This window comes from Daphnia carinata, chromosome 5 (genome assembly GCF_022539665.2).
Source record: "Daphnia carinata strain CSIRO-1 chromosome 5, CSIRO_AGI_Dcar_HiC_V3, whole genome shotgun sequence".
NCBI classification, from domain to species: domain Eukaryota; kingdom Metazoa; phylum Arthropoda; class Branchiopoda; order Diplostraca; family Daphniidae; genus Daphnia; species Daphnia carinata.
This window is the reverse complement of record NC_081335.1, coordinates 3,339,268-3,362,644: the sequence shown is the minus strand read 5'-3', so window position 1 is coordinate 3,362,644 and position 23,377 is coordinate 3,339,268. Positions and strand designations below refer to the sequence as shown.

Here is a 23,377-nt window from a genome sequence, read left to right as displayed (position 1 = left end):
TTGTTGTTCTACCTCTGCTATTTAATTTTCATCAATGAATTATGCAAAACATCATTTCTAATCTAGGCCTCTCGCGCTCCATTGAGAGATGTGCGAAAAACAAACACACACCACAAAAGGAACACAAATTCAGTTTAGAAAAACACGTCTTTAAAAAAAAAAAAACCTGTTATTATTAGGCTACACGCATGTCAACGACTGGATATGTTTTTTTTTTATTCGTTGTTAGTAGTAAACACACAAAAAAAATGAACCTGATGATCAACTCGTGTTATCCACTTGCAGACATTTTCCGAAAGACATTTTTTTTTTTTACTTTACAGCATCAACTTTTTGTTGTTTTTTTTTTACACATTATTATTCAGCTACTTCTTCTTCTTCTTCTTCTTCTTCTCATTTTATGTATGATCAATTCACAGAGGGAGATTTTGTTTCCATAAAAAAATCTGATCTCCGGATAACATGCAGCAGCGGTTATTGTTGGAGCCGAGCAACAAGAGCCGCCTATAAAAGGCAAATCACATAGCGCTGTTAGAAAACTTCGCTCCGGCTTCAATTACACAGAGAGCGAGAGCGAGAGAGAGAGAGAGAGAGTCTTAAAAGATGCTGCTGTTTCGGAATAAAATAAACGTTACGTTTTTTTTTTTTTCGATTTTTATATATATGGGCGATACGTATCGAACGAAACCTTGTGAAATAACTTTGTGAAGCAGTGGCCGACCATGCTCGTGATGATGTGGTAAAAAAACCCCGAAGAATTTGGGAAAACGAGAAGGTTATATCTATTCCAGTTGCACCGAAAATGCTTCTGAACGGCTCGATGATTTTATTTGTATATGATGGCTCAATTGAGGAAGAGACTACAATATATATATATATATATATATACAGAAGGAAAAAAAAAAAAAGGAAAAACAACAAATTGTTTGTGGATAACAGACATGCACATAACCGATGTGCACACCATGTCGATCTCTCTTGTAAATATTTTTTTTTTCAAAAATTTCTTGGTATAGCTACCGAGGAAAGGACGGTGGTAAACTGTCGGCTCTCTCCAAACATTTATAACCGGTAATTGCAGCTCCTTTTTTTTCCGATACCCATTTTTTTTTTTTTTCTTTTGGGGGGGTTTCCCTCAACATATTCCGCGCGCCGCCTCAACGATCACACACATTGAAAATGTTCTTATATGGGATTGTTCAGAGATCAGACAATAAGAGATATGTTTCTTCTCTCTATTACCTTGCCAGCAAGGTAGATTGGTTTTTTTTTTTATCCTTTCCATTCTTCATTTATTTCGTGTGTGCTTTAAAGTCATCCACCGGTTCTACGAGTTGGATAAAGGACAACGATAATAACGGGGGCGTGTGTATTGCTCTGTCCTTCGCATGCAGCATTGACTTCTTGTACATATTTTTTTTTTTTTTTTGTCCAAGGGTTAAAGTTTTTATAATTGCTTTCCGACCGATGCTCTACTATTTATAGTTATAGAGAAATGAAGGCCTAGGCGAGACTCGTGTTGTGCGCATCCTGTCCTTCTACCTGTGACTACTGTCGGATGTTCATTGAAGTATAACCGTGGAAGAAAAACAAGTTAGGGGAAAAACAAAAAATAAATGAGGTTGCAGTGGTATGTATTTGCCCGTATGTATCTGAACAGTACACACAAATAGCTGGCGCAGGTAAAATAGCCGCGGCCCATTACGCGTCATATAATCGACGGTGTGCTGCGTTTAGCCCTCCACATCCCGCAACCAAACTCTTGGCGGTATTTTACGGTTCGCTATTATATATATATATATATATATACATGTTTTATTCCCAGTGGTTGTAGCCGACCGGAATAAAATGCACGCGACGTCTCACTTGTTTTTCTTTTCCATCGTTCAATAAATAATTTTACACGCCAACCAACGTACATGACATTCCTATAGGTGTACAGTAGATATAGACACGTGAATGAGACAAACACTTGCTCTGACCGCATCTCCATAGCAGAGGCAAATGAACGCACCATTGAGCATTTTCCAAATGGAAATATATACCAACGTTTTCCTTTTTGAAAAAAAAAGAAGAGTTCCGATGTTTTCAAAACAAGTTGGTCTAATTACGTTTTATGGCTCGGACGGATGTAGTCGACATCTAAAAATGAAAGGTTTGCTTGATTGAACAGTTACGAATTTAGCTGAAAACATTTGCACTAGAAGAAATTCTGTTCCATTTGAATAGGGCATTTGCTGAGTTCAAACTATTAGTTTGGCCATTGTATGCAAGGGCCCCCTAAAAAGAAAACTAGTCCTTGGAAACAACAACATTTGGTGATTCTGCTGTTTCTTCCTGATTTTTTTTTTTCGGGATGGCCAACTTGTCGGATTTGTATTCTAGAAAGCTGTCGGCTTTTGTTTTGTTATTTTTTCCATATTTATCTCGACTTCTTTTTGTATGTACTGGACCGGCTGAGTTCAAAGGGGAAGGTTTTCTATACCAGTGGCTCGCGATGCGCGAACCAGGTCCCAACCGTCATTAGAGCCCCGGAGTTAAGAAAAGGGAAAAGAAGGGGGGAAGAAAACAAATTAGACACCTCCTGTTACATATATCCGGCAAGAGAAACAGCCACCGAAGGGGAAGAACGTGAAGAACTTTTAAAGATAAGCTAGACAGACAGAGAGAAAAAGATGGGCTTAATGTTATACGTAGCAAAGGCACTGTGTATCTGTATGTCACGTTATCAGAACACTTTTCCTTCAGTCACTGGGCAAACTCCGAAGAAAGCTAAAAGTCCCACAATAAAAGTAAGGATAGCAAAGAGTGGTTGCTTTTCAATTCAGGCATGCCTATCACATATCGACCAGATAGCCATTTTTGTTTCATTCCCTGGAACTTTTTTTCTTGTTGTTTGTAATTGTTTATTTTCTTAATTTTTTTTTTTTTTTTTTTTTTTTAAGAACCAAGAAATCATCATCGACAACTGCTGGAATTAATGACTACATGGCTGTGATTTCGAGTATGACCTGTTTTGTTTTACACCAGTCACGATTCTTCTTTGATTATTAGTTTGTCCAGCCATCCATGTCTGCGCGAGTTTCATGAGAATAAACAGGATACTTCAAATGTTGAAAAAACAAAACAAAAAAACATCCCGATATTCTTGATGATCGTGCCGGCTGAGCTTCGACGTTCTTTTAACGAATCAGGTGACCGAGAATAACACCCAATTTGAGTTTTTTTCATTCCATCTCCGTTTTCAAAATCGTACGTGTAATTTTGTAATCGACATCGGAAGCTTTCTAAATTACAGATCGACGAAATGGTCTCTTTTTGTAATTCTCTAACGACAATCATAATAATTTACGAATCGCTTTCGAGTATCGATCAATCCCACTTTGACAGGTCAATCAGGATCGATTATCAAGATTATCAGCTGTTTTTTGTTCATCGTTCAGTTTTCGGAAACAGTTTGAGAGGAGAGTGAAAACGTGTGGCTGCTGCTGTTGGGGTGAGTGACTTGGAGAAATTTCTCACGTGACGACGCTTTAAGGGTTAAACCCTTGGTTTTTTTTTTTGTTCTATTCTTTTATTGCAGGTCTTGCTGGATGATATTTTAACTTATTAACAAGTTTCGAGTTTTTATTTTTATATACAAAGTTTTTATCCGTTCCCCTTTTATCCACTCGACGGTGCAAAAAAATGCTGAGTCAACCAAAAGTCAAAGCTAAGCCGCCGCCTCTTCGACTGCCTCACTGCAACGTAGAAGCCGAAAACAATGATCGCTTCAGCTCATCGCCCACAGGCCATGCAGAGGCTGATTATGAGGAAAATGAAGCCCAGTCAGAATTTTATCAACAGTTTGAAAGCACACTCACTCAGCTATTGCACGAAGATGATTTGATGCCTTTCAACCTCCACACTGCAGCAAGTCTTGGCATCACCTCAAGTGTTAGGCACCTCATTGAAAGGTGCAGTTAACTATTTTCACAGCCAATTTCGAATTCATTCTCAATCACTTTTGTGTTCCAGGTGCCAGGTGGACCCTAATTCGAGAAATAGTGGCAATTGGACTGCAATCATGTATGCTAGTCTTTTCAGCCATAATGAAACGGTACTGTATTTACTTGAAATGAAAGCTGATGTTAATCTGAAAAACCCAAATGGCAAAACACCATTAATGTTGGCTGCTCTTTGTGGCAGTGAAGAAACAATCAAGCTTCTCCTTATGGTACACATTTTGTGTGCTAACTAATGTATGTTTCATACTGGATAAATATCTTTTTTCCTCTTCAGCATGGAGCTTTTATAGAAGAAAGAGATCATGACCAGTTTACAGCACTCATGCTGGCTATTCAAGCCACTCACGGTGAATCTGCCCAACTGTTGCTTGATTATGGCGCAAATCCCAATGTTAGGTAAAGACGGTTTGAAACTATGTTGATCGATTGTTGTGTAATTGCTCATTATTGCCTCCCAGAGAAGAGATTCACGGTCAAACTCCTTTGTACATAGCTGCCCAAACAGGGCAGTTTGCCATTGCGCGCGCTTTGATTCAAAAAGGCGTAGACGTCAATGTTAAGACATCTAGCGGTGACACAGCATACCACGTAGCTCTACGAAACGGTTACGCGCCAATTGCAAACATGATATCGGAGCAACAACAAGAACAACAATTGAGACACCAGCAACAATGCAATATCCATGGCATGGAAGCCTTAGGAAACTCAAAGAAAACCAAACCGAACCACCTTTTTTTGGCACCAGCGCCAACAAGATTTAAGCCAAAATCACCGTATACTGCATTTTTCGAGAGATTCGCCGAGTTTCCTGAATATGCCGAACCTGCATCCAACCAGATTCCTGACGTTGTTATCGACAACGTGGACGGTGGCGTACCTGAAGCTCAATGGTTTCCGTCACCTGGTGATATCACGCGCTGCAGTCCCGAAGGTGTTGAATCAGCCAAAGAAGGTTTTAATCCATTCAATGCGTGGCCAGGCACTTCGATGATATTTAAGCAGGCTATTGCCAGCACCGGAAACGACCATCAACGTCCTAGACATTTCAAAAAATCTATTGCAAAACCTATACCGGGCAGTGTTTCTAAAATGCTACTCAGTCCATGGTCACCAGCTGTCGAGCAACGGTACCCAGTCGTGGGTAGCAATGACGCCAGCAGTAGCAACTATCAAGAAAGCGCCTCAGTCAAACTGCCGAAGGATCTCTCCACTGTTCTAGCGAATTTAGGCCTCGCCAAGTACCAAATGCATTTCGAAGAACAGGACATTGACTTACAAGTAAATAGGCAAAACATTTTCCTTCGATCTTCTGAAAATAATTTTCTATTTTCAATAAAGGTATTTCTAACGATGAATGAGAATGATTTGCGCGAAATCGGTGTCAATTCGTTGGGAGCGCGACGCAAGTTTTTGTCGACCATCGAATATTTTCAGACAAGAAGTAATCATTACCGAATAAGCGAAGAGTTTCTGGTTAATACCTGGGTGTGTAAACAAGACCTGGCAGAGTTAAAAGTCATATGGAATGACATGACGAGGACAGTGGAAGAACTGCGCAATCTACCTGGTACAGATAAATCTCCTCGTGCGATACGAGAAAGAAATGCCCACTTAGATTACCTGGTCAAACAAATGCAGTGCGCCGAGGGATTTTTTAAGAAATACTGATGGTATTAAATTTTTTGTCGATTTCTTTTCATGATTTTCTATACTTTATAACGAGTTATCTTTTTAATGCCGAAAATTTTATGCGCGTTGTTTTATAGTCAACTAATAAACACATTTTACACAAAAGCTTCCCCAAGAGACGATTCGCCCTGCAACGCGAATTCAATATCTGCTGTTCACAAAACACGAAAGTGTTTTGGTGTAATAAATATCAGTATATTACAGGATTCTCAGCTGGGAAGATGAAACTCGTCAAGAGCTGTGCTTCGCCATTTCGAAAGTGTTTCAGATAAGTATTTCCACAAGCTTTTAATTTTTATTTTTGGTTCCAGGATTCTTGAAATAAAAATCAATCCCTCGTTGATTCCCTGCTTTAGGAATTCCGTGACCTCGTCCGCCATGGCCGCTATCCTAAACGTACCGTCACATTTGAGTTGCAAGGCGCAAATTAGAAAGAAAAGAAAGGAAAATTACCTTTCCTTCCCGGTGATGACGACTCCATTCGGGTGCCACAACAACAGGATTAGGATAGTTTTGTCCGAGTCTGACGTTCGCTGCAGAGAGGGCCCCTGAGCTGAGCATCCAGGGTGAGTGAATTTTTGATCCTGGTATTTCTCTCAACTCGGGAACCCATAGACGGATAAAGTCTCCTTCTAGGTCATAATCCATGCTTTGTTTGATCATGTTGAATTTCCGATTTTCTCTCGGATCATTTCCGATACCTTCATGCGAAATGTGATTGTTTTTAAGAAACTGCTAGAATTGTTTACAGTCCAAAAAAAGTACCCGCTACATAATTCCAATTGCCATAGTTGCTGCAGACGTCGTGATCGAGCAGCAAAGATTCAAACCACTCTGCGCCTAAGCGCCAATCCAGTTGTAAATCTTTAACCAGGAACGAGGCCACATTCTGTCGTCCTCTATTTGACATCCAACCAGTTGCTAACAGTTCACGCATGTTAGCGTCGACAAACGGGACTCCTGTTTTCCCCACTGTGCAAACAAAGATTAATTATTCGACTGAGATTTTCTAAGCTAAAAAAAACAACAAAAAGGATAAACTTGGAGAACCTTGCAAACATACTTTGCCACGCCTTGAATAGTTCCATGTCCTTCTTCCATTCTTGACGTTTTCCTTTCATCCCATTTGGATAAAATATCCGGTCTCCATATTTTATCGAAACAAATTTGAAATAATCCCGCCAAAGCAGCTCGAAACGAACCCAATAGGTCGACTGGTTTTTAGTTCTCTGCTGCTCGTACTTCTCAAGTTCCCAATGAATTTTTCTTGCACTAAGGCAGCCAAGAGCCAGCCAAGGGCTGAATTTTGTTGAATAGTTGGGACCAATCAATCCATTTCTTGTTTCTTTATATTGGGCAACAGCATCTGTATCCCACAGATAGGATTTCAGTCTTTGCAATGCAGCTGTTTCACCTCCATTGAATGGGAAAGCTGAAGAAGGATTCAATAGTGGCTTAGTGGAATTTAGCATTTCATAAGATGGAAGATTTCCCCAAGATATTTCTGATGGAACAGAAGGAACTGGCTTCAGCTTTGCTGGCATTGAAATTTCTGGGCGGATTTTTAGCTTATCTTCCACATCTTTTCGAAAAGCTGTATATGCATCAGGAACACGACTGATCTGAAATGGCAGATCTCCTTTGTGGTACAAAGTTGATCCCCAGATGTTGACAAAGCTTGCTTTATTTTCTTGGCATACTTTCTGAAGACTTTTTTCGACATTAGTTTCTTCTTTTGTTACTTCAGCATGTAAAAGTAATGTAAGCTTGAATCCTACCAGATTTTTCATAATGTTGCCAATAGTGTCTTCTGGTTTTCCATGAACAATCATCAAGTTACTTCCATGTTTTAACAAATTCTTTTGTAAATCTTCAACACTTTCTAAGAGAAATTGTGTTCGGAAAGATCCTGTTTTTGGAAAACCATAGTGGTGTGTTCCTACAAAATGGCGTGGATCGAAACAATAAAGCGGTAGTATGTAATCTGCATTTTTGTGTGCATGTGCGAGAACCTGAAAGAAGGAATGTTTGTTAAAATTCTGTCAATGTTGATGCTGAAAGCTACTTGCCTCATTGTCATGATATCTTAGATCATTACGAAACAAACAAACAGCTATTCTGTTTGTCATGTTTACAATCTTGAGCATGTAATGTTATGTTAGTTACAATCCATTACGTAATTTGAAATATCGTAATTTATCGTCTGCAATTGACACATAATTGTTAACACTAAAGTTGTTGACTGATTGCACATGACAAATGTTTTGCTTTTCAAAAATTATTATGCAACTATATTACGTTATATTTTCAACTAGATAAATTATGTATTAGTTCTGTATGTAAATTTTTGTTGATTTTTTAAAATTTATTTCCTTGTATTGAAAATGTAGTTTTAAAAGAAAACCGTTAGATGGTAGCCCTGTAGTTGTAATTTTAACCGGTTATAACTTCAATTCTTTAATTAGACAACTCTGGGACTTGAGGTAAGGGACCTGTTGATCGAACTTCCGAACCGAATCGAAGTGTGTTCATCCTTATCATAGTACCGGGGAGATTCCCGCGTGGATGGATAAAGAAAGTCGATAGAGTTCAGGAAGCCCAATTATTAAGGTAGAGATAAAAGTATTTGATACAAGTCATTAGGTATTAATAAAATTTCGGGAACCTCTGCAAATTTGTTGCAGAAGTTCGTCAAATAAGAATCGAAGAATAAGAATCGTTAAAATAAGAAATGTGCGATTGTAAATGTAAGATAACAAAATAAGTCAGATCCTTCTTGTCGATTTTTACAGATTGAAGATGGGTTTAGCCAAACATCTTCTGAGAGTCTTTGTTGACACTACCGTTATTTTGGGTGTCATCCTCTTCATTCCAGGTTTCCCACCTTACAGTAGCTTGGAGCCTTTCATAGCTCCTCCGCCTTTACCATTTGAAGGGGCACTTGATCCAAAAGACTATGCCCTTGCTAAAGCAGAGAAATTGTTTGAAGGGGAAATCGTAGGACCTGAATGTTTTGAAGTATCCCCAGTTGAACCTGACGTCTTTTATACCACTCTTCAAGGAGGTGCTATTGTTAAAATATCTGAAAATGGTAAGAAAATGAAAGCTGTTGCGAAGTTTGGAGAAAAATGTGAAGGAAATTGGGATGGGAAAAACTGTGGACGACCTTTGGGAATTCATTTTAATTCCAAAGGGCAGCTGATTGCAGCAGATTCATATTTAGGAATTTATCAAATTGACTTTGAATCAGGTAAAAAGTATATCTGGAATAAAACATTCAGTTAAAAACAAAATTTACTTCATTGCAACAGGACAAGTTTTGAACCTTGTAAACAAAGATACAGAAGTGGATGGAAAACTTGCAAAAACTTTCAACAGTGTAGCTCCTGCCAGAAATGGCAAGATTTATTACACGGTTTCTAGTACAAACTATCATTTGGACGAATCTGTGGGGGAAATGCTTGGAGCCCCATCTGGACGTCTTATAGTTTTTGATCCTGAAACGAATGAAAATAAAGTCCTCTTAGAGAACCTTCACTTCCCGAACGGCATAGTGTTATCACCGGACGAAGACTACCTGATCTTTGCAGAATGTCTTCGATATAGACTCCACAAGTACTACATTCGGGGTCCTAAAGCAGGTAAAGAAAGCGTATTATTACTTCCCATTAGGCACTTATGATTTGTCATCTTTCGTCAAGGCACTTCTGAGGTATTTTTGGATGGTATACCCGGTTCGCCGGACAATCTGAATCTCAGTCCAGATGGAAACATTTTTGTCGCCTTAGTTACGGTACGGTTACCTGGTGAATTTAACCCACTGGAATTCATGTACAGTCAGCCATTGTTGAGAAAGCTTGCAGTACGGCTTCTGCATGTTTTGAAATTTCCGTTTGATTTTGCCGCGAAATATGTGGATCTGCCCATTCTCCGTAAAATTGCTTCTCACGTATGACTTAAATTTTACCTACAATCTACTGAAAAAAAAAATTTAATAATAAATTTTTTTTGTATTTAAGATTATGAATTTTGAAACCCTTTTGCCAGTCCTGCCGCCTTACTCAGTGATCCTCGAAGTGGATTGGAATGGGAAAATAATCAATTCTTGGCATTCAAATTTGTCTGACGTACGTTTTTTCAGCGACGCAAAGATCATTGTACGTATTGTTTTAAAAATGACACTTTATTTCTGTTAATTGTTTCTTTTGGTTCCTTCTAGAATGGTTATATGTACTTAGGATCGCCTTACAATGACTATATCGGCCGAATTAAAATGCCAGATTCTATTCACTTTGTTAAGCAACCCGTCTTCTCACTCGGCTAAAACGGATTGTCTACTGCACTCACCCAGGTCTCAACAGTAGTAATTGATAGATTTGCATTTCATCTTCTTTGCCAGTTAAGGAGCTTAAAAACAATAATGAGGGCTTTAAACGGGAAAAAAGAAACAAAACGTGTGGTGTGATGTCTCGCCGTTCCTCGGTAATCGTCCCAGTGTATCATAATAATTTGATAATGTTACAACGAGATTACAGAGATGTTTACAGGTAGAGAAAACTATATTCAATAATCATTTAATTTGAAATTGGTGAAATTCTTCCGAAATGTCGATCCCTCCGACGTAGTGAACACGAGCGTGAAACAATTAAACACTAAACAATCGTCATGGTAAATCTATCCTAAGGTGACTACTCTCTCTTTCTTAAAACCTGTCTATCAAATTATCATTAAATAAAATGGATGTTGGTTGAAGCTATGTACAGAAAGTGCGCATCCACAGGCAAGCCTTTGAAAAGTGGTGCTGATCGCAGTCAGCTTGTTTGAAAATGGCTGGAACTTTAGGCGGATTTGACCATCAGTAAAGGGCTGTTGCTGCACTGACTGCTTCCGCCTTCATCCTTGTCTTGTGAGTCGGTCGATCTCTCCGATCCATCAAATGGCCAGCCGTTCGGCACAGTTTCCCTGTAGAAAGTATCAAGTGGTTCGAAAACGAGAAGCAGGATGCGGAAAATGGGTCACAAGATTTACCTATAACGGTGTAGATAGAGATTATACTGATAGTCGAGATTGGTGGATTTGGGTCTCAAGCGGTTGACAGCCGTTAATTTGACGGCAGCAGCCGCCATGCTCTCTTCGTGTAGCTGTAGCCGTTGGCACTGACGGGCCACGCATACGGCCAAAATGGCCACGATTAAAATCAATCCGGCTACCAGGGACACGCACACTAACACTAACGTCAGTAGCGCCGTGCCATCCGCCATTCCGTCTAGGTATCATAAAATGATATTTTGTTAGACCTGAACTAAATTCTTTTCTTTCCAGTCAGACTACTCCGTGGAAAAACGTGTTTCGCATCAATAAACGAAGGAAGTCTAAAGAAAAAAAAAACCCAAGTCACTTGAGTAAACACAACTCACGACTCTGGGTTTTCTCTTCTCGTGTGGCTTTGTCTACGTACTACATCACGTCAAAGGTAAGTAGAAGACAAAAAATGCTTCCAGCCAAGTAAAAAAGAGAGAAGAATCAACAAAAGTAAACGAAACTTTTTGCTCTGGACGTGGGTAAATCGTTAAAGAGACATGAAAGAAAAAGAAAACAAAAAAGATCGAGGAACAGCCGAAAGCCGCCTAGTCACGCATTATGTTTCGTGAAAGGAGAGAAGCCCATGGTCAAGTCTTAACTTGTTCAGTAATAGTATTATGTGACAAGGCATATATCATATACCTCGAGTCTCATTGCGTGGTTGGTTGGACGAGCCACCAGTTGGTGTGGCCGAAGTGCGTGAGCTATCACCGCATACTGGACAGCATTGACCCTATGTGTGTATGAAGGAGCGTTAATGTCAATGTTTACTTAGAGACAGCGAATTTGGCAGACAAACATCAGCTTACCGGAACGAAGATGGCATTATGGCAGGGGAGCGGGCATGCCATCTCTGTGCAAGTGGGTCCTCCAGGGTGACAGACGCAGTGGGTGCAGTCATCCATTTGCCAACGATCACCGTAATTGTAGGTAAGGTTGCCTCCGCCAGCTAAACACTTGCCGTTAGTGCTGCTGCTGACAGTGAACGATGACGTCATGGACGGTAGGCGCGTTGCCGCACCACTGCCAATCGGCGAGGGCAATGTACTGCCGCCCGGTCGACAATGACAAGTCGGACATCCTCGTCCGTCATGGACCAAGCCCAACGCGCATTTTTTGTGACACGGCTGGATGGATTTGCAACGTTGACACTTGCATATCGGGCAGCCTCGACTGTCGGTCTGGAAACCGTGCGGGCACATCCGCTTGCACGGTACCCTTGGGCAACTGATGGCCTCATTGGCTCCGGCCGTAACAAAGTCCCCGTCGGTTTCTTGCCCGTCCACTCCTTCTGCGCCGTCTCGGTCTATCACCTTGGTTTGAATGGTCACCTGCAAGTCGCGGAAATCCTCATCCGGCACCTTACGACACTCGCACAGCTCCCGGCCGTTGGAATCCACTGCCCGCCCGTAGTGGCATTGTATGTGGCAGTCATCTATGTCACACACAAAGTTATGTATAATTTTTTTTTTTTCAATGCGTTGAGACAAAATAATCATGATATTATACCATCACAGACTGGGCAACACTCTCCTGGAACTTTGCGTGGATGGAGGCAAGGCGTCCGGCAGAAGGAGGCTTGGCACTTGGATTGGCCATCACGGCACACGCAAGTCGTACAGTCATCTTCCATCCAAGTTTCGTTGAGTGACATCTTTCTCCCTGACGGGCTTACGCAGCCTTTGATAAGGTAAAATCAATTAACGCATTAGCTATCAGTCCTTTTTGTCCCCTTTCACAATAGCGTACGCATCCGCCGCTATTGTGCGTCCATCATAAAGTTATCTTATCACACATCTGTGGTGGGTTATTCAGTGCTGTCGTTTATAAACCTACGACGCCACTTTGTCTACCGTACGGAAGGCATCGCACAGTTAGGAATGTTGGTCGATTAAAAACAAGCTATTCCTCGATGAACGTCCCTAGATAGAAACAGATAGGGATAAAACAGGGAACTGTAGCATCAAAAGCTTTTTTTTTTCTACTCGACTGCTTATCACGAGTTGATAGCATTACGCAAGTGTTCACATGATGAAATAGTTGAAATAGATCTATCGCCCTGTTTGTTGATTGATTAGAAATTTCTACACAGTTTAACATTTCAAGGGCCTTTCCCTTTGTTAAATTGTCGTATAGATCTGTTAAAGGCTGATTGTGTTTTCTCTTTTTCATTCCACATCAACATTGGGTTGGGGGGAAAAAACCTGTCAGTTTGATGGAGAGATTTTGTTCTTTTTTTACGGCCGAGATCCCGTACTTTTAGTACAAGTCATTGGCCGTTTGCGTGGTAGACCATGTACGTGCGCTACGTACGTGTTTGCAATGCTCTTTGTTTTTTCCCCTCGTGTTTGTCTGACAGCAGTTTGGTGAAAGGCATCTAAAATGTAATCGCATCGACGTCGACAGCTCTTGGAAACGCAAAAGACTGTAGAAAACGTGATAGTCCACGTAGACAAAATGTATCCCCGTGTCTTTCAGTAAACACCATTAAGGTTTTGGCCTTTTCTTTCACCACGGAAGCTGATAAAACACGTACGACTTTGTCTTTGAATGTAGGCTACTTTTGAAAGTTTGAAAATGAACGCTATCACTTAGCTCGAAATGATCTTTGTCGTTCTCTAGTGGGGAAATGATTCATTAACGCTTTTTCCCTGTTGCAGTGTTTGTGGTTAAGCGAGAAGTCAAACAAAAAAAAAAGAGAAAGAAGAAAAGGGAATGGCGTGGCATCCGTAACTGAAATGGGCGGGAGACGTGAAGATAAATGATCGACCGCGACGACAGGCGTAATGGTCGTTGTGGCTACATTATTGTTTCAAGCAACTTTTACAGCCGCCCTTCTTTTTTTTTTTTTTTTTTTTTCAAACTGAAAAAGAAGAAGAAGAAAAGGGGGCTAACAAAATGGATTGTCTTACCAAAACAGACCGGGCAACATGCCCCGGGAAGTGTCACGATGACGCCGCATTGGCCGAGGTCGCGGCAGAAGGAGACTCGGACGCAAAACGTCAAACCCGAACTGCATCGACATTGTTGGCATCCGTCCAGCGACGGCCAGGAAGATCCGTCCTCATAGGTCACTCCGTCCACTGTGCAGGATTGTTGTTGTTGCGCCCGGCAACAGCCAAGACCTATCAACCGTTAGAGATGAGACGAGATTAAGCATCCATTGTTGTGGTAGTGGCATCGTTCAGAGACCAAAGTTATCAAGGACACTACCGTGAGAAGTTTCTAACTCAACAACAAAAACACAAATGGGGGGGGGGGATTAAACCCCGCAGAGTCCCACAAAGAAGAAGAAGAAGAAGAAAGTAAAACGTGAAAACAAAACAACAAGGGGAATTTTTTTTTTGTAGAAAGGAATTTTGCGCAACAGCTCGTTAATTCAATGCCGGACTGTATTCGTCGTCTCGGTCGTGTGCGGCGCAAATTCACGCACGAACGCACGATACAAAAAGACGGACATGTAAAACTGCGTAGCTCTTTCTGTGTATGCAGGAATGTTACGACTTTTTGTTTTGCTTGATTATGCGTGAAATGTGATCACGAGCGGACGGCCATCTTCGTTGTCAACGACTAGGCGAACAATTCACGCTTGTCTGTCCAATTGCTAATCTCTTTTCGGCTCTAGCAGACTTGTTGTTTCTTGATCGCTTGTTCCAGCGAAACCATTTTGGCAGACGTTGCGCCAAAACAAAAACGAGATACAAGTAGAACACGCAAAACCCACACACGTCTCGATTTTGTTGTTTTGTTTTTCTTGCAGCCTCCATTGTTTCCGTGACTTTTTTTTTCACGCTCGTGCACTTTGTACGTTTCCTTTTCTCGCACAAGCCAACTTTCTTTTAAAGATTTTGTTTTTAATTATTTATTTATTCTTATTCTCTGGCCTTTATTTTTTCTCAATGTATACATATATTTTTTGTTGTTGTTGTTGTTGTTATAGGGTACAGACAAAACATCCCGACCGGAGGCATACGCAACAACCACGGAAACAACCGAGGCGCCATTTTTAAAAGGGAAAAAAAAATGTTGCGGCGTGACTACACGATGCGACCTTGAACCAACCAAACCGCCAAGGTTGGCGATCTGCGCGCAATCGCTGGAAGTGTTTGGGCAATAATTCACGCTTTACGATCATCTTTAAGATACGCAAAAGGTAAGAAAAAAAAGAGAACGTCAAACGTCATCAATCCTAAAGTAGCCAACACCATTCTCTCTGTCTTTTTGTGTTGTTGTCTCCTTTTTCTTTCTTTGCTTTCATAACACTCTAGTGGCTCTGTCTCTCGAAGCCTCCCATTTTGAATATGAGAGTCGCACGATCGTTAGACGAGATAGATCGTATACAGACACACACGCAACACGCACAAACACACACACATATATAAATGTGTTATTTTAACGGTTCGTGGCGCCACTGACTGTCCTTTGCGACCCTTTTGCTTATTATTCTCTCATATTTAGAAAAAAAGATCACGCTTTTCCTAGAGTTTCGTCTAGCTGCCAAGTTCCGATGAATTTTTCATCACGTCGTCGTCTACACGGCCGCGGCCGCTGCTGCCTTCGCGGCTTGTACTATTACTACTACTACTACCACCGCTGCGCATGGTCTTGATAATCTGCTGCAGCCATTTTCAAGGCCGGAATCCGGGGCGTGTTAGTATACGAGTAATCCATTTTCGAATTTTTCTTATTGAAAATAGCTATTTAATAAGACAGTCAACCTCCACATTTCTCTTCCGTGAACGGATCCTTGAACAATCAATCACTCCCCCTAATCAAGTCTTGTGTAAAGAGGGACTTTGAATTCTTTTATTTTTTACTAGTTTTATTTAAGCATTCCTAAATAACGGGATAGCACGTAGACTGATAGGCAAACGAATGACCCAGATGGCCGTAGCTGTTTCTTCATCTCGATTGTGTTTTTTTGAGGAGAAAATCAAAACGCCTATCTGCACTGTTTGCCGAGACCAAACACAAACGAAAACAAACAAGTGAACCGATCCAATCGATGTCAGACAAGAGGAAACATCATCTGCTCTGCTGCACCGTAGCAAAACGTTAGCTCCACTCCACATCTTCTTGACGCTTTGTTTATTTGTTCGCCATGATTATCTTGGAAGCATCTCGCCAAGCAAAAAATTCTTGGTCTGATTGAAAGACGACTTGTGTTGTTTCAACGGAGCGAGTGAAAATAACGACAAATGCAAACGAAACTGTTTCGTCCATTGCGCGAAAAAGAAAAAAGGGGGTTGCGAGACGGAAAGGCCAATGCTCTCTTTCTCATTGCTATACCGTCTGGCTCTAAATTTAGCGAAAGACTTGGGGAGCCTCGAAAAAAAAAAACGATTCCATAATTCTTTCATCGCTTAAGAAGTGAGGTTAGTAGTTAGCAGAGGGTGTTGCTTCATTTTTCTTCTGCTGGTCCGTTCTTATTTTATTTTTTTTTTCCCCCTCTGTGTTTAATGGAGCAGCAAACCTAATTGATCCCCTGGACTCTACACAGTTTCTCTCTTTTTTTTTGTTTCTCTTCCACTTCTTGTAGGAGATTACGACTGTCTCGATATTTTGCAACTCAAACGAGTCACGAAGCGAGCCAGAAAGCGTGTGTGTGTGTGTGTGTGTAGATAGACTCTACGGCGGCGACGGGCTCCACTCCAAGAAATATGCCGGCGCCTGGCTCTATTGGGCATTTGCATACATCCGTCACGAACTGGCCGACCCCAATATCCCCCGCCATGGCCGCCCTATGGCATCAATCGATCCGTGGCAAGTATTTTAAGAACCTCTTTCTCTCGCACTCTCTCTCTCTCTCTCTCTCTCGTTTTTGTGTCTATCGCTATGCAAAACCTGGGATTTTTGTGTGTGTGAAACGTTTGCGCAATATCATCAACTATTGATATTTGATTACCATAAAGCCTATATTCGAAATAGAAGTCGACTACTACAGGTATAACAAGTCGGCGAGAAACGGCCGACTAGTCGTCACAAATAATAATAAAAAAAAAAAAAAAAAAATAGAAAAGATGATGTGCGATACATGCAGACTGATCTCAGTCTCTTACCTGCCAGCAGGATGAAGACGGCCAGCATGGCGCCGTACCTTTTCATGTTTGCGGGTTGGCAATCAGTTGCAATTGTTGAAGGGGTTTGTTGTTGTTTGTTGCTTCCGCCGTTGGAACGTGAAGCAAACGCTGTGTGGGCGACTGGTTCTTGTTCTTCTTCTCCTGCGGTTATGTATAAACAGTTGCGAAAACAAAACAAGAAAAAAAAAAAAGAAAGAAAACGTCGTCCTTTTTTTTAAAACAACCGCCGCTCACGCACACCTGTGTGACACACAATCCCCTCAAAGTGCGAAAGAGTCACAGATTTTTTTGTTCTGTTGTTGTTTTTCTTCTTGTCCCCGCTCACACTTGTGTTATTACTCGTGTTTTTTGTTGGCTTTCTACCTTTCTGATTTTCTCCGTTTTGAAAGATGCCTTGTTCACCTCCAAGCGGCCAAAAAAACGACCATGCACTGCACGCTGACGAAGCAGCTTTTTGGTCATTTTTTTTTTCTTATGTTTTTTTTTTCTTCTTCTTCTTGTTTAGTTGAGAAACGCACAAAAGAAGTAGAAATCAGCTGCAATGGAAAACTTCAAGTCATCCTTGGTCAATTATTTAAGAGAAAATTCCAACAGCAAACTCGTCCACCTTTTTTTTTTTTTTTTTTTTTTTTTTGTTTTCTAAATGGCCCGGGCCAAACTAAATCTTGCCCGGCTCTTTTTTTTTTATTTGTGAAAATAAGGAGTCTCCAAGGTTGTCTGTCTTTTTTTTTTTTTTTTTGTCTCCTTTCTTCTAAGATGGTCACGAAAGATTTGGCGGAAAACAGAATCTTATTACAGTCGCAAATCACCCACAGAAAGAAAGAAAAAGGATAAAAGAAAAACACTTTGAATTTTGACGAGAAATTGTTTTTTTCCTTTAACAGAAGCCAAACGTAAAAAAATGCTGGGACGAACTGTGTGGCAGCGTGAACCGTCCGCGTCTGACGACTCGGCCCGACTGCCTTGCCCGTGGCGGGCACGACGTGTTTTTATTTAAAAAGAAGACGGGAGCAACAGGAGACGAGAGCGAGAATGAACGAGAAAAAAAAAAAGGAGAGGAGAAACGGGCAAGGTAAGATACCGTTGTGCGCTTGATGTAGACTGTACTTTTTTGGGTTTTTTCTTTTCTTTCGCCTCAACGCAGGCTCTCTTTCTGCCCGCTGGCTTACGTCACTATTGCTGATGCTGCTGCTCTACCTTGCCGGTCGTATTCGCATTGGCGGGGGATACGCGTACGAAAGGAGAATTGAAACCAGTTGAAAATTTCATGTATTCGCCAAAAAGGGAAAAAAAAAACAAGGGTAAAAACAAAAAAAACAAAAACAACAAAACTCAAAAACAAATTTCGTTTGGTTCGGCGCCAACTATGGGTCTTATCAGTTTGTAAAGTTTGTGTGTACAGGGTGTATGTGTGTACTTTTATGCAACCTTCAATTTTATCAATCGATCATTGCAAACACATGGTCTGCTTGCTCCCTCTTGGCTGACGTCTTTTTTTTTTTTTTTTCCCCAGCCACGAACAACAATGAAAAAACTGGGAAAACGTTCAAACCCAAAAAAAGGAAGAAATGAAACAAACAGCGCAGCTCCGAAGGCGAAACGTGTGTGTGCGCGCTGGCCGAATCAAACTCCCGGGCGCTGCGTTGGTTGAATATTGCCCAACGGCTATATTTAGCAGTTTGCGCATATGTGATGATAACGGACCCAAAGGGTTGCACACGTTGCGATGCCAGCAAAGAAATAAGAAAAATAAGTCGGCGGATGTTGTTGCGTGTTGCTTGCTCCGCTGATGATGCAGATGAAAGCACCAGGAAAGAGTAAGTCAAATAATATATTACTATTTTTTTGTTTTTGTTTTGTTTTTAAAGGGTACCGTTTTCTTTTTTCATTTGCCATTATGGAGAAATAATGTCGGTGATTTATGAAAAGTTTTAATATCTTTCTCGTCGAGTTATATAAAAGACAGGGGAGAAAAAAAAAGGAATAATGTCAGCTGGGGCTTTTTTTTTTTTTTTTTTTTTTTTTTAGAGAGAGAGCAGATGTCCGGCTTTCGTGTTGTGTGCATTTGCAAATGCAACACTGAGAGCTCTATAAGTGAGTCTAATGTACTATACCCTCCAGCCGGCCTCCCGTCTCTTGACCAGCATAATATAATCAGCTGATGAAATCTATCGCATTTGCATACGTCAGGGTCTGTGTACAAAATAGGCGAAAACATGTCAGCAGATGTTTTTCAGTTAGTTGCACTATCTGGCTCTTTCTTTTTTTTTTTTTTTTTTTTTTTTTGGAGTGGGGTTCAATAGCCATCATCATCAACAACGTATTACACAGAAGCGAAAGCGAGTGTTACCTAGCCCGAAAACCTGCGATGAAGTTGACGACGTTTCAATACGTCCTTGACATTTCGTAATAGTTTAATCATGACGTACTCTATGCGTGCGTGCTTGCATTATCAGCTGTCAAGTTTCCCAACAAGCCAAGAAGCGAGGCTACACGGCAAAGAATGTAACGTTTCTATTTTGTGTTGTTCTTTGGTAACCACATTCCACGTATGTTTCTTTTGTTTCTTTTGCGTGCGTGTATGTGTGTGTGTGCGAACATTCCGCCAAAGAAATACTAATGTTTCGAATTTCCGCCAATGACGCCCACGCCAACCTCTCCCACTCAACGGGGTGTCTATATCTTCATGTTTTCTTTTTTCTATCGTTAGTTCTAAAAATGTATTTTGTTTCATTTCAATTGCAGAGTGCGTTTGGATTGGCGTTTAAAAAAAACGTATTTGCTAAACGACTCCGGTTACCTTCTGTTTCTGTTTGTAAACTGAGCGCACGGGAACGTTGGCAATGATGATCGGCCTTTGAAGATCAGGAGCAACTTGAACAGATCCATTCTAAAAACCGTGTGACACGTCGGTCACGATCAGCATCCGGCGTCGATGGGGACAGAAAAACTTTGGTAAGAATGAAATGAAAGAACAGTTGTCCCTCCATTTTTGGTGTAGGTTGCACATCCCTGACCAGATGAATCATCAGCGTATAGAGTATACATGTCGTCATCCGGATGACTCGCGCCCGGCTAGGATTTCGCCTTTCCCTCCCCCAAAGGTGGGTATTGAATGAAGAAGGACTATCTGGACGGGTCGTCGAGGAGATGGTTTTTTTCGAATAAATCACTGCGACAATGTCGTGAAATGGAGGGGAGAAAAACACGAAAAGGCGATACACACATCGAGGATTTCAATGATGTGTTGGAGCAAGAGAAATCTGTGCCCTCTTGTGTTTAGTTTCCAAAAGTCTAACATTTTTCGGTTTCAAATTTCGTTCCAGGGTTTCCATCGCACACCCACCACAACAGCAGTAAATTAAAAGAAATTGGTGGCGAGTAAAAGAGAATTAAAAGGAAATGGTAACAGCCAAACACTCCCCACATTTTTTTTTTTTTCTGGCTGGCCCGAGTATCTCAACATGTGATGCCGTCCTTCCGGTACGAAGGAAGGTTCTTTCTTTTTTCTTTTTTTTTTTTTGACGTAAAACGATGCACACGCGCGTCCGCGCTTCTATTAATAAAGTATTTTTGTCTTGTTTGTTTTTTAATTCAGAACAGAACGGCCGCCGCACAATAACCGGAGATGAGCAATTTATCATCAGTTGGCGATGCAAGCTAAAATAGAAAATAGCAATCACGTCACAATCCGTCAAATTTTCTCCTTACTTTCAGCCACTTGACCATTCGTGGCACACCCAAACATTCCCTACCTTATTTTCGATAGGATTTCCTCTTTTCTTTTCTTTTTTTTTAGCGTGGAAATTCCAACGGAGGAGGATCTCTTTATTCCTGGCTTTTCTGGCACTTGTTTCCAATCTGATATCGCACTTGAATGCCGTCATCGCGGTCGCAAGCTGAGACGACGCGCACGCGCAATTACGGACGCTCCTGCTCGGTACACGATGGCGTCATTGTTATTACTCAGCTAACTGGAATGAAGAGTATCCCGAGAAAGAGCCTGGGACGCGGTCCGGCGTCTAAACAATGTTATCGCCATCCTAAACCTTTTCATTAATGCACAGAAAGAGAGGATTCCTGTAGGTAATGAAAAGGGGAAGCCACGAAGCAACAACAAATTTCACTTTGTTGTTCTTGTTAGAAAGGCATAACAGGAACAATCAACATTTTTAACGATGCATTAAGGACATTCTCTGCCTAACTCCGAAAGGGAAAATAAAAAAAAAAACAAAAAAACTTGATCGTCAGGTTTAATTTCCATACAGTGTTATTGATGTGATCCTTAAAAAGAGAGGCCGAGCTTTAGGGATTCGTTCTTTTCTTACTGAATTCTTGTTGGGCTATTTGACTGTGATGGATCGTGTAGAATTTTTTTTCCCCCTCTTTCTATTTTCTTCTACTCTTACTGCTGGAATAAGATGTGGCACTAAACCTTTTTGGTAGTTATGTTTTGGGGGAGAGAAAAAAAAATGAACAACCTGGGCGGTGGCATAGCGAGTTTGTGCGCTTTAAGAATACGCATCACACGCGGTTGATTTATATCTTTTGTGTGTGTCGCGCTGCGTATACCTGCGTGAATCAGCTCATGATGTGCTGTCGCGTGTCAAGTTTCACAGCTGGGCCACTTTATAAAACATTTTTTTTTGTCCCCTCCTTCTCTCTCTCTCTTTTTTCTAGTTTTTTTCTGAAAAAGGAAACCCAATTCCTTTTATGGAGCGAGGCTGATGGAAAAGTGATGGTGACCGAGAGAGTATCTAGAAAAAATAATAATAATAACGACATACCAAAGTGTTCAACTACTTTACTTATAGATGGCGGACAGAACACTTGATCCGGCTGTCTTTTTATCGGTTGGAGTCTACAAGGTGAATCATAAATAAAGTTTTTTTTTTTAGTTTTCATTACCGATCTGACTTCAGTGGCTTTCACACAAGTAGGTTTTTAAAAATCTGTTTTCGTTTTATTAGAGCCCACCTAAATGTTTGTTCTCCTCGCCCTTTAACCGCTGACTAAAGTATAAAACAGTTTTTTTTTTAGTTGGAGTTTTTTTTTTCCGTTGTCCATTTTTATTCACGCATATCAACATCCTCACAAGTGGATACAAGACTTACCGAGTCTAATAGCTCTCCGCCAGATGCTGGTAAAACCCATAGTCTCCGAATTGGCTGTTGTTATATTTCGACTACAGGTTTTCATTCCACATTAAATAATTCACGTAAATTGTGCCTAACGTGAAAAAGTTAATAGACGTAATTTGTTCTTACCGTTAAAAGTTTTTTTTTTTTTATCAACTAAAGTGTAAGATTTCTGAATTTGCGTTAATGGGTACTAAAAAAGAAAAAAATTTTAAGCCCGACCAACTCGGGCTTATTTAGTCGGGCTTAAAATTTTTTTCTAAAAAAACTGACACTCATTGGAACTCGGTGAATATCATAGGATATACTGAAAATTCAATGGTAATTCCGGGTAAATTGCTATTTTTTTTCATTAGGTTAATCGTTTTTGAAATACACTGAGTATTAACACAATGCTAGCGTGCCAGTACGCTATAGCGCTAGCGCGATGCAGCAGAAATATTCAGTGAGTGTACGTAGAGAATTTGCTAGAAATTTGACCGGTAGATGGCGATAGCAGTAAAACAGAAAAAAGGCCGAGAATTTTTATTTATTTATTTTTTTTTGGGGGGGGGGTTAATCCAAAAAAAAAAATGTCGGCCTTTTTTTTCTATTTCACAACTATCGCCATCTACCGGTGGGTAGGAGTAAAACAGAAAGTAAGGCCGATATTTTTATTTTATTTTTTTTGGGGGGGGTGGGGAGGGGTAAAACGGATTGCAATACATTGCATCAGACTTTCAGATTCGCCAACCCAAGTGTGCATATGTCTTTCCTGGACAATTATTTTATTTTGCTACTATGTTTGGTAAGCTGCAATTATGCCCAATATTTTTGTCTTTGCATTTTACGTCTACTCTTAGATGATCTATACCTGATCATGTGTTCTAAAGTGATCTGCTTTCACAGCTACATTTCTGTGTTCTTTTCTGTTGGTCTATGGTTCTGATTTGAGGCAGGTATATCTATTATGCTATGTCACTAAGTACTCTAGGGAAAAGAATAACTGAAGTTGATTGAGATCTATTCTGATTCTCCTGATATCCATCCCAACAGGTTTTTATTTGCGTTTCAACATCCATTTCATAGTGGTACATGTGGCTTTGATCAATATTACCATAAAGACTGCTGAAAATAGGTGTGGTACAGAAACCCAGAAATGGCATGAGTTCAACATCAAACATGAATTAGGTACTTCTCGGATTTTTGTCTATCGAAAAAGTATTTTTAATGCTATTATTTTGCATTCACAGAATTTTAGCGGGGGATCAAGTCAAGTCTGGAAGTGTTACAGGATGGAAGAGTCGGCCTGTAGTTGAAAAAACACTGAGAGTGCATTACTGTTAAGGTATGAGGTAAAGTATTAGTGTAATGAAAATTGTCTAATGAGAAGTATCATCTT

At 40.6% G+C, this 23,377-nt stretch overlaps 4 protein-coding genes and 3 long non-coding RNA genes across 10 annotated transcripts; 5 read left to right on the top strand and 2 right to left on the bottom strand.

Moving 5' to 3' along the window:
• The first annotated feature begins 3,632 nt into the window (after positions 1–3,632).
• On the top strand, positions 3,633–5,777 carry LOC130696884 (ankyrin repeat and SAM domain-containing protein 3-like). The gene is made up of 5 exons (XM_057520018.2): positions 3,633–3,956; positions 4,018–4,216; positions 4,282–4,403; positions 4,466–5,285; positions 5,346–5,777. Exons 1-5 carry the CDS (start codon positions 3,688–3,690, stop codon positions 5,673–5,675), a joined length of 1,740 nt encoding a protein of 579 aa, XP_057376001.1. The 5' UTR covers positions 3,633–3,687; the 3' UTR covers positions 5,676–5,777.
• An 82-nt stretch (positions 5,778–5,859) lies between these two features.
• LOC130696885 (cryptochrome DASH-like) lies at positions 5,860–7,919 on the bottom strand. Its single transcript, XM_057520019.2, has 5 exons — positions 7,766–7,919; positions 6,760–7,708; positions 6,462–6,668; positions 6,150–6,397; positions 5,860–6,086 (listed from the first exon to the last, which is right to left on the bottom strand). Exons 1-5 carry the CDS (start codon positions 7,841–7,843, stop codon positions 5,985–5,987), a joined length of 1,584 nt encoding a protein of 527 aa, XP_057376002.1. The 5' UTR covers positions 7,844–7,919; the 3' UTR covers positions 5,860–5,984.
• Positions 7,920–8,157: 238 nt separating this feature from the next.
• On the top strand, positions 8,158–10,448 carry LOC130696708 (adipocyte plasma membrane-associated protein Hemomucin-like). Its single transcript, XM_057519801.2, has 6 exons — positions 8,158–8,306; positions 8,489–8,946; positions 9,008–9,337; positions 9,398–9,645; positions 9,716–9,853; positions 9,916–10,448. Exons 2-6 carry the CDS (start codon positions 8,496–8,498, stop codon positions 10,018–10,020), a joined length of 1,272 nt encoding a protein of 423 aa, XP_057375784.1. The 5' UTR covers positions 8,158–8,306; positions 8,489–8,495; the 3' UTR covers positions 10,021–10,448.
• LOC130696709 (cysteine-rich motor neuron 1 protein-like) lies at positions 10,159–17,379 on the bottom strand. The gene is made up of 7 exons (XM_057519802.2): positions 16,838–17,379; positions 13,691–13,903; positions 12,288–12,458; positions 11,588–12,213; positions 11,421–11,511; positions 10,725–10,962; positions 10,159–10,658 (listed from the first exon to the last, which is right to left on the bottom strand). Exons 1-7 carry the CDS (start codon positions 16,881–16,883, stop codon positions 10,535–10,537), a joined length of 1,509 nt encoding a protein of 502 aa, XP_057375785.1. The 5' UTR covers positions 16,884–17,379; the 3' UTR covers positions 10,159–10,534.
• LOC130696711 (uncharacterized) lies at positions 13,824–16,445 on the top strand. The gene is made up of 5 exons (XR_009002699.1): positions 13,824–13,949; positions 14,719–14,931; positions 15,047–15,176; positions 15,237–15,440; positions 16,318–16,445. It is a non-coding gene; the product is annotated as an uncharacterized LOC130696711 (long non-coding RNA).
• Positions 17,380–17,673: 294 nt separating the features above from the next.
• LOC130696710 (uncharacterized) lies at positions 17,674–22,105 on the top strand. 4 transcript variants are annotated; one of them, XR_009421054.1, is made up of 6 exons: positions 17,674–18,159; positions 18,372–18,675; positions 19,604–19,813; positions 20,185–20,341; positions 20,457–21,611; positions 21,673–22,105. It is a non-coding gene; the product is annotated as an uncharacterized LOC130696710 (long non-coding RNA). The 4 variants fall into 4 exon arrangements; XR_009002698.2 differs by lacking the exon at positions 21,673–22,105 and having other exon boundaries at positions 17,674–17,930; positions 18,003–18,159; positions 20,457–21,651; XR_009421055.1 differs by lacking the exon at positions 21,673–22,105 and having other exon boundaries at positions 17,700–18,159; positions 20,462–21,651.
• Positions 22,106–22,696: 591 nt separating this feature from the next.
• Positions 22,697–23,368, top strand: LOC130696892 (uncharacterized). Its single transcript, XR_009002736.1, has 3 exons — positions 22,697–22,783; positions 23,032–23,166; positions 23,229–23,368. It is a non-coding gene; the product is annotated as an uncharacterized LOC130696892 (long non-coding RNA).
• The last annotated feature ends 9 nt before the right edge of the window (positions 23,369–23,377 follow it).

Bases quoted from the DNA above. Each gene is read 5' to 3' on its own strand.
- LOC130696884 (XM_057520018.2), top strand. From the start codon at position 3,688: ATGCTGAGTCAACCAAAAGTCAAAGCTAAGCCGCCGCCTCTTCGACTG. The intron at 4,404-4,465 runs GTAAAGACGGTT...ATTGCCTCCCAG, and splicing joins GGCGCAAATCCCAATGTTAG to AGAAGAGATTCACGGTCAAA. The intron at 5,286-5,345 runs GTAAATAGGCAA...TTTTCAATAAAG, and splicing joins AACAGGACATTGACTTACAA to GTATTTCTAACGATGAATGA.
- LOC130696885 (XM_057520019.2), bottom strand. From the start codon at position 7,843: ATGCTCAAGATTGTAAACATGACAAACAGAATAGCTGTTTGTTTGTTT. The intron at 7,709-7,765 runs GCAAGTAGCTTT...TCCTTCTTTCAG, and splicing joins TAAGATATCATGACAATGAG to GTTCTCGCACATGCACACAA. The intron at 6,398-6,461 runs GTACTTTTTTTG...TTTCGCATGAAG, and splicing joins CAATTGGAATTATGTAGCGG to GTATCGGAAATGATCCGAGA.
- LOC130696709 (XM_057519802.2), bottom strand. From the start codon at position 16,883: ATGAAAAGGTACGGCGCCATGCTGGCCGTCTTCATCCTGCTGGCAG. The intron at 13,904-16,837 runs GTAAGAGACTGA...AACGGTTGATAG, and splicing joins CGTCTTCATCCTGCTGGCAG to GTCTTGGCTGTTGCCGGGCG. The intron at 12,214-12,287 runs GTATAATATCAT...TGTGTGACATAG, and splicing joins GTGTTGCCCAGTCTGTGATG to ATGACTGCCACATACAATGC.
- LOC130696708 (XM_057519801.2), top strand. From the start codon at position 8,496: ATGGGTTTAGCCAAACATCTTCTGAGAGTCTTTGTTGACACTACCGTT. The intron at 9,646-9,715 runs GTATGACTTAAA...TTTGTATTTAAG, and splicing joins TCCGTAAAATTGCTTCTCAC to ATTATGAATTTTGAAACCCT. The intron at 9,854-9,915 runs GTACGTATTGTT...GGTTCCTTCTAG, and splicing joins TCAGCGACGCAAAGATCATT to AATGGTTATATGTACTTAGG.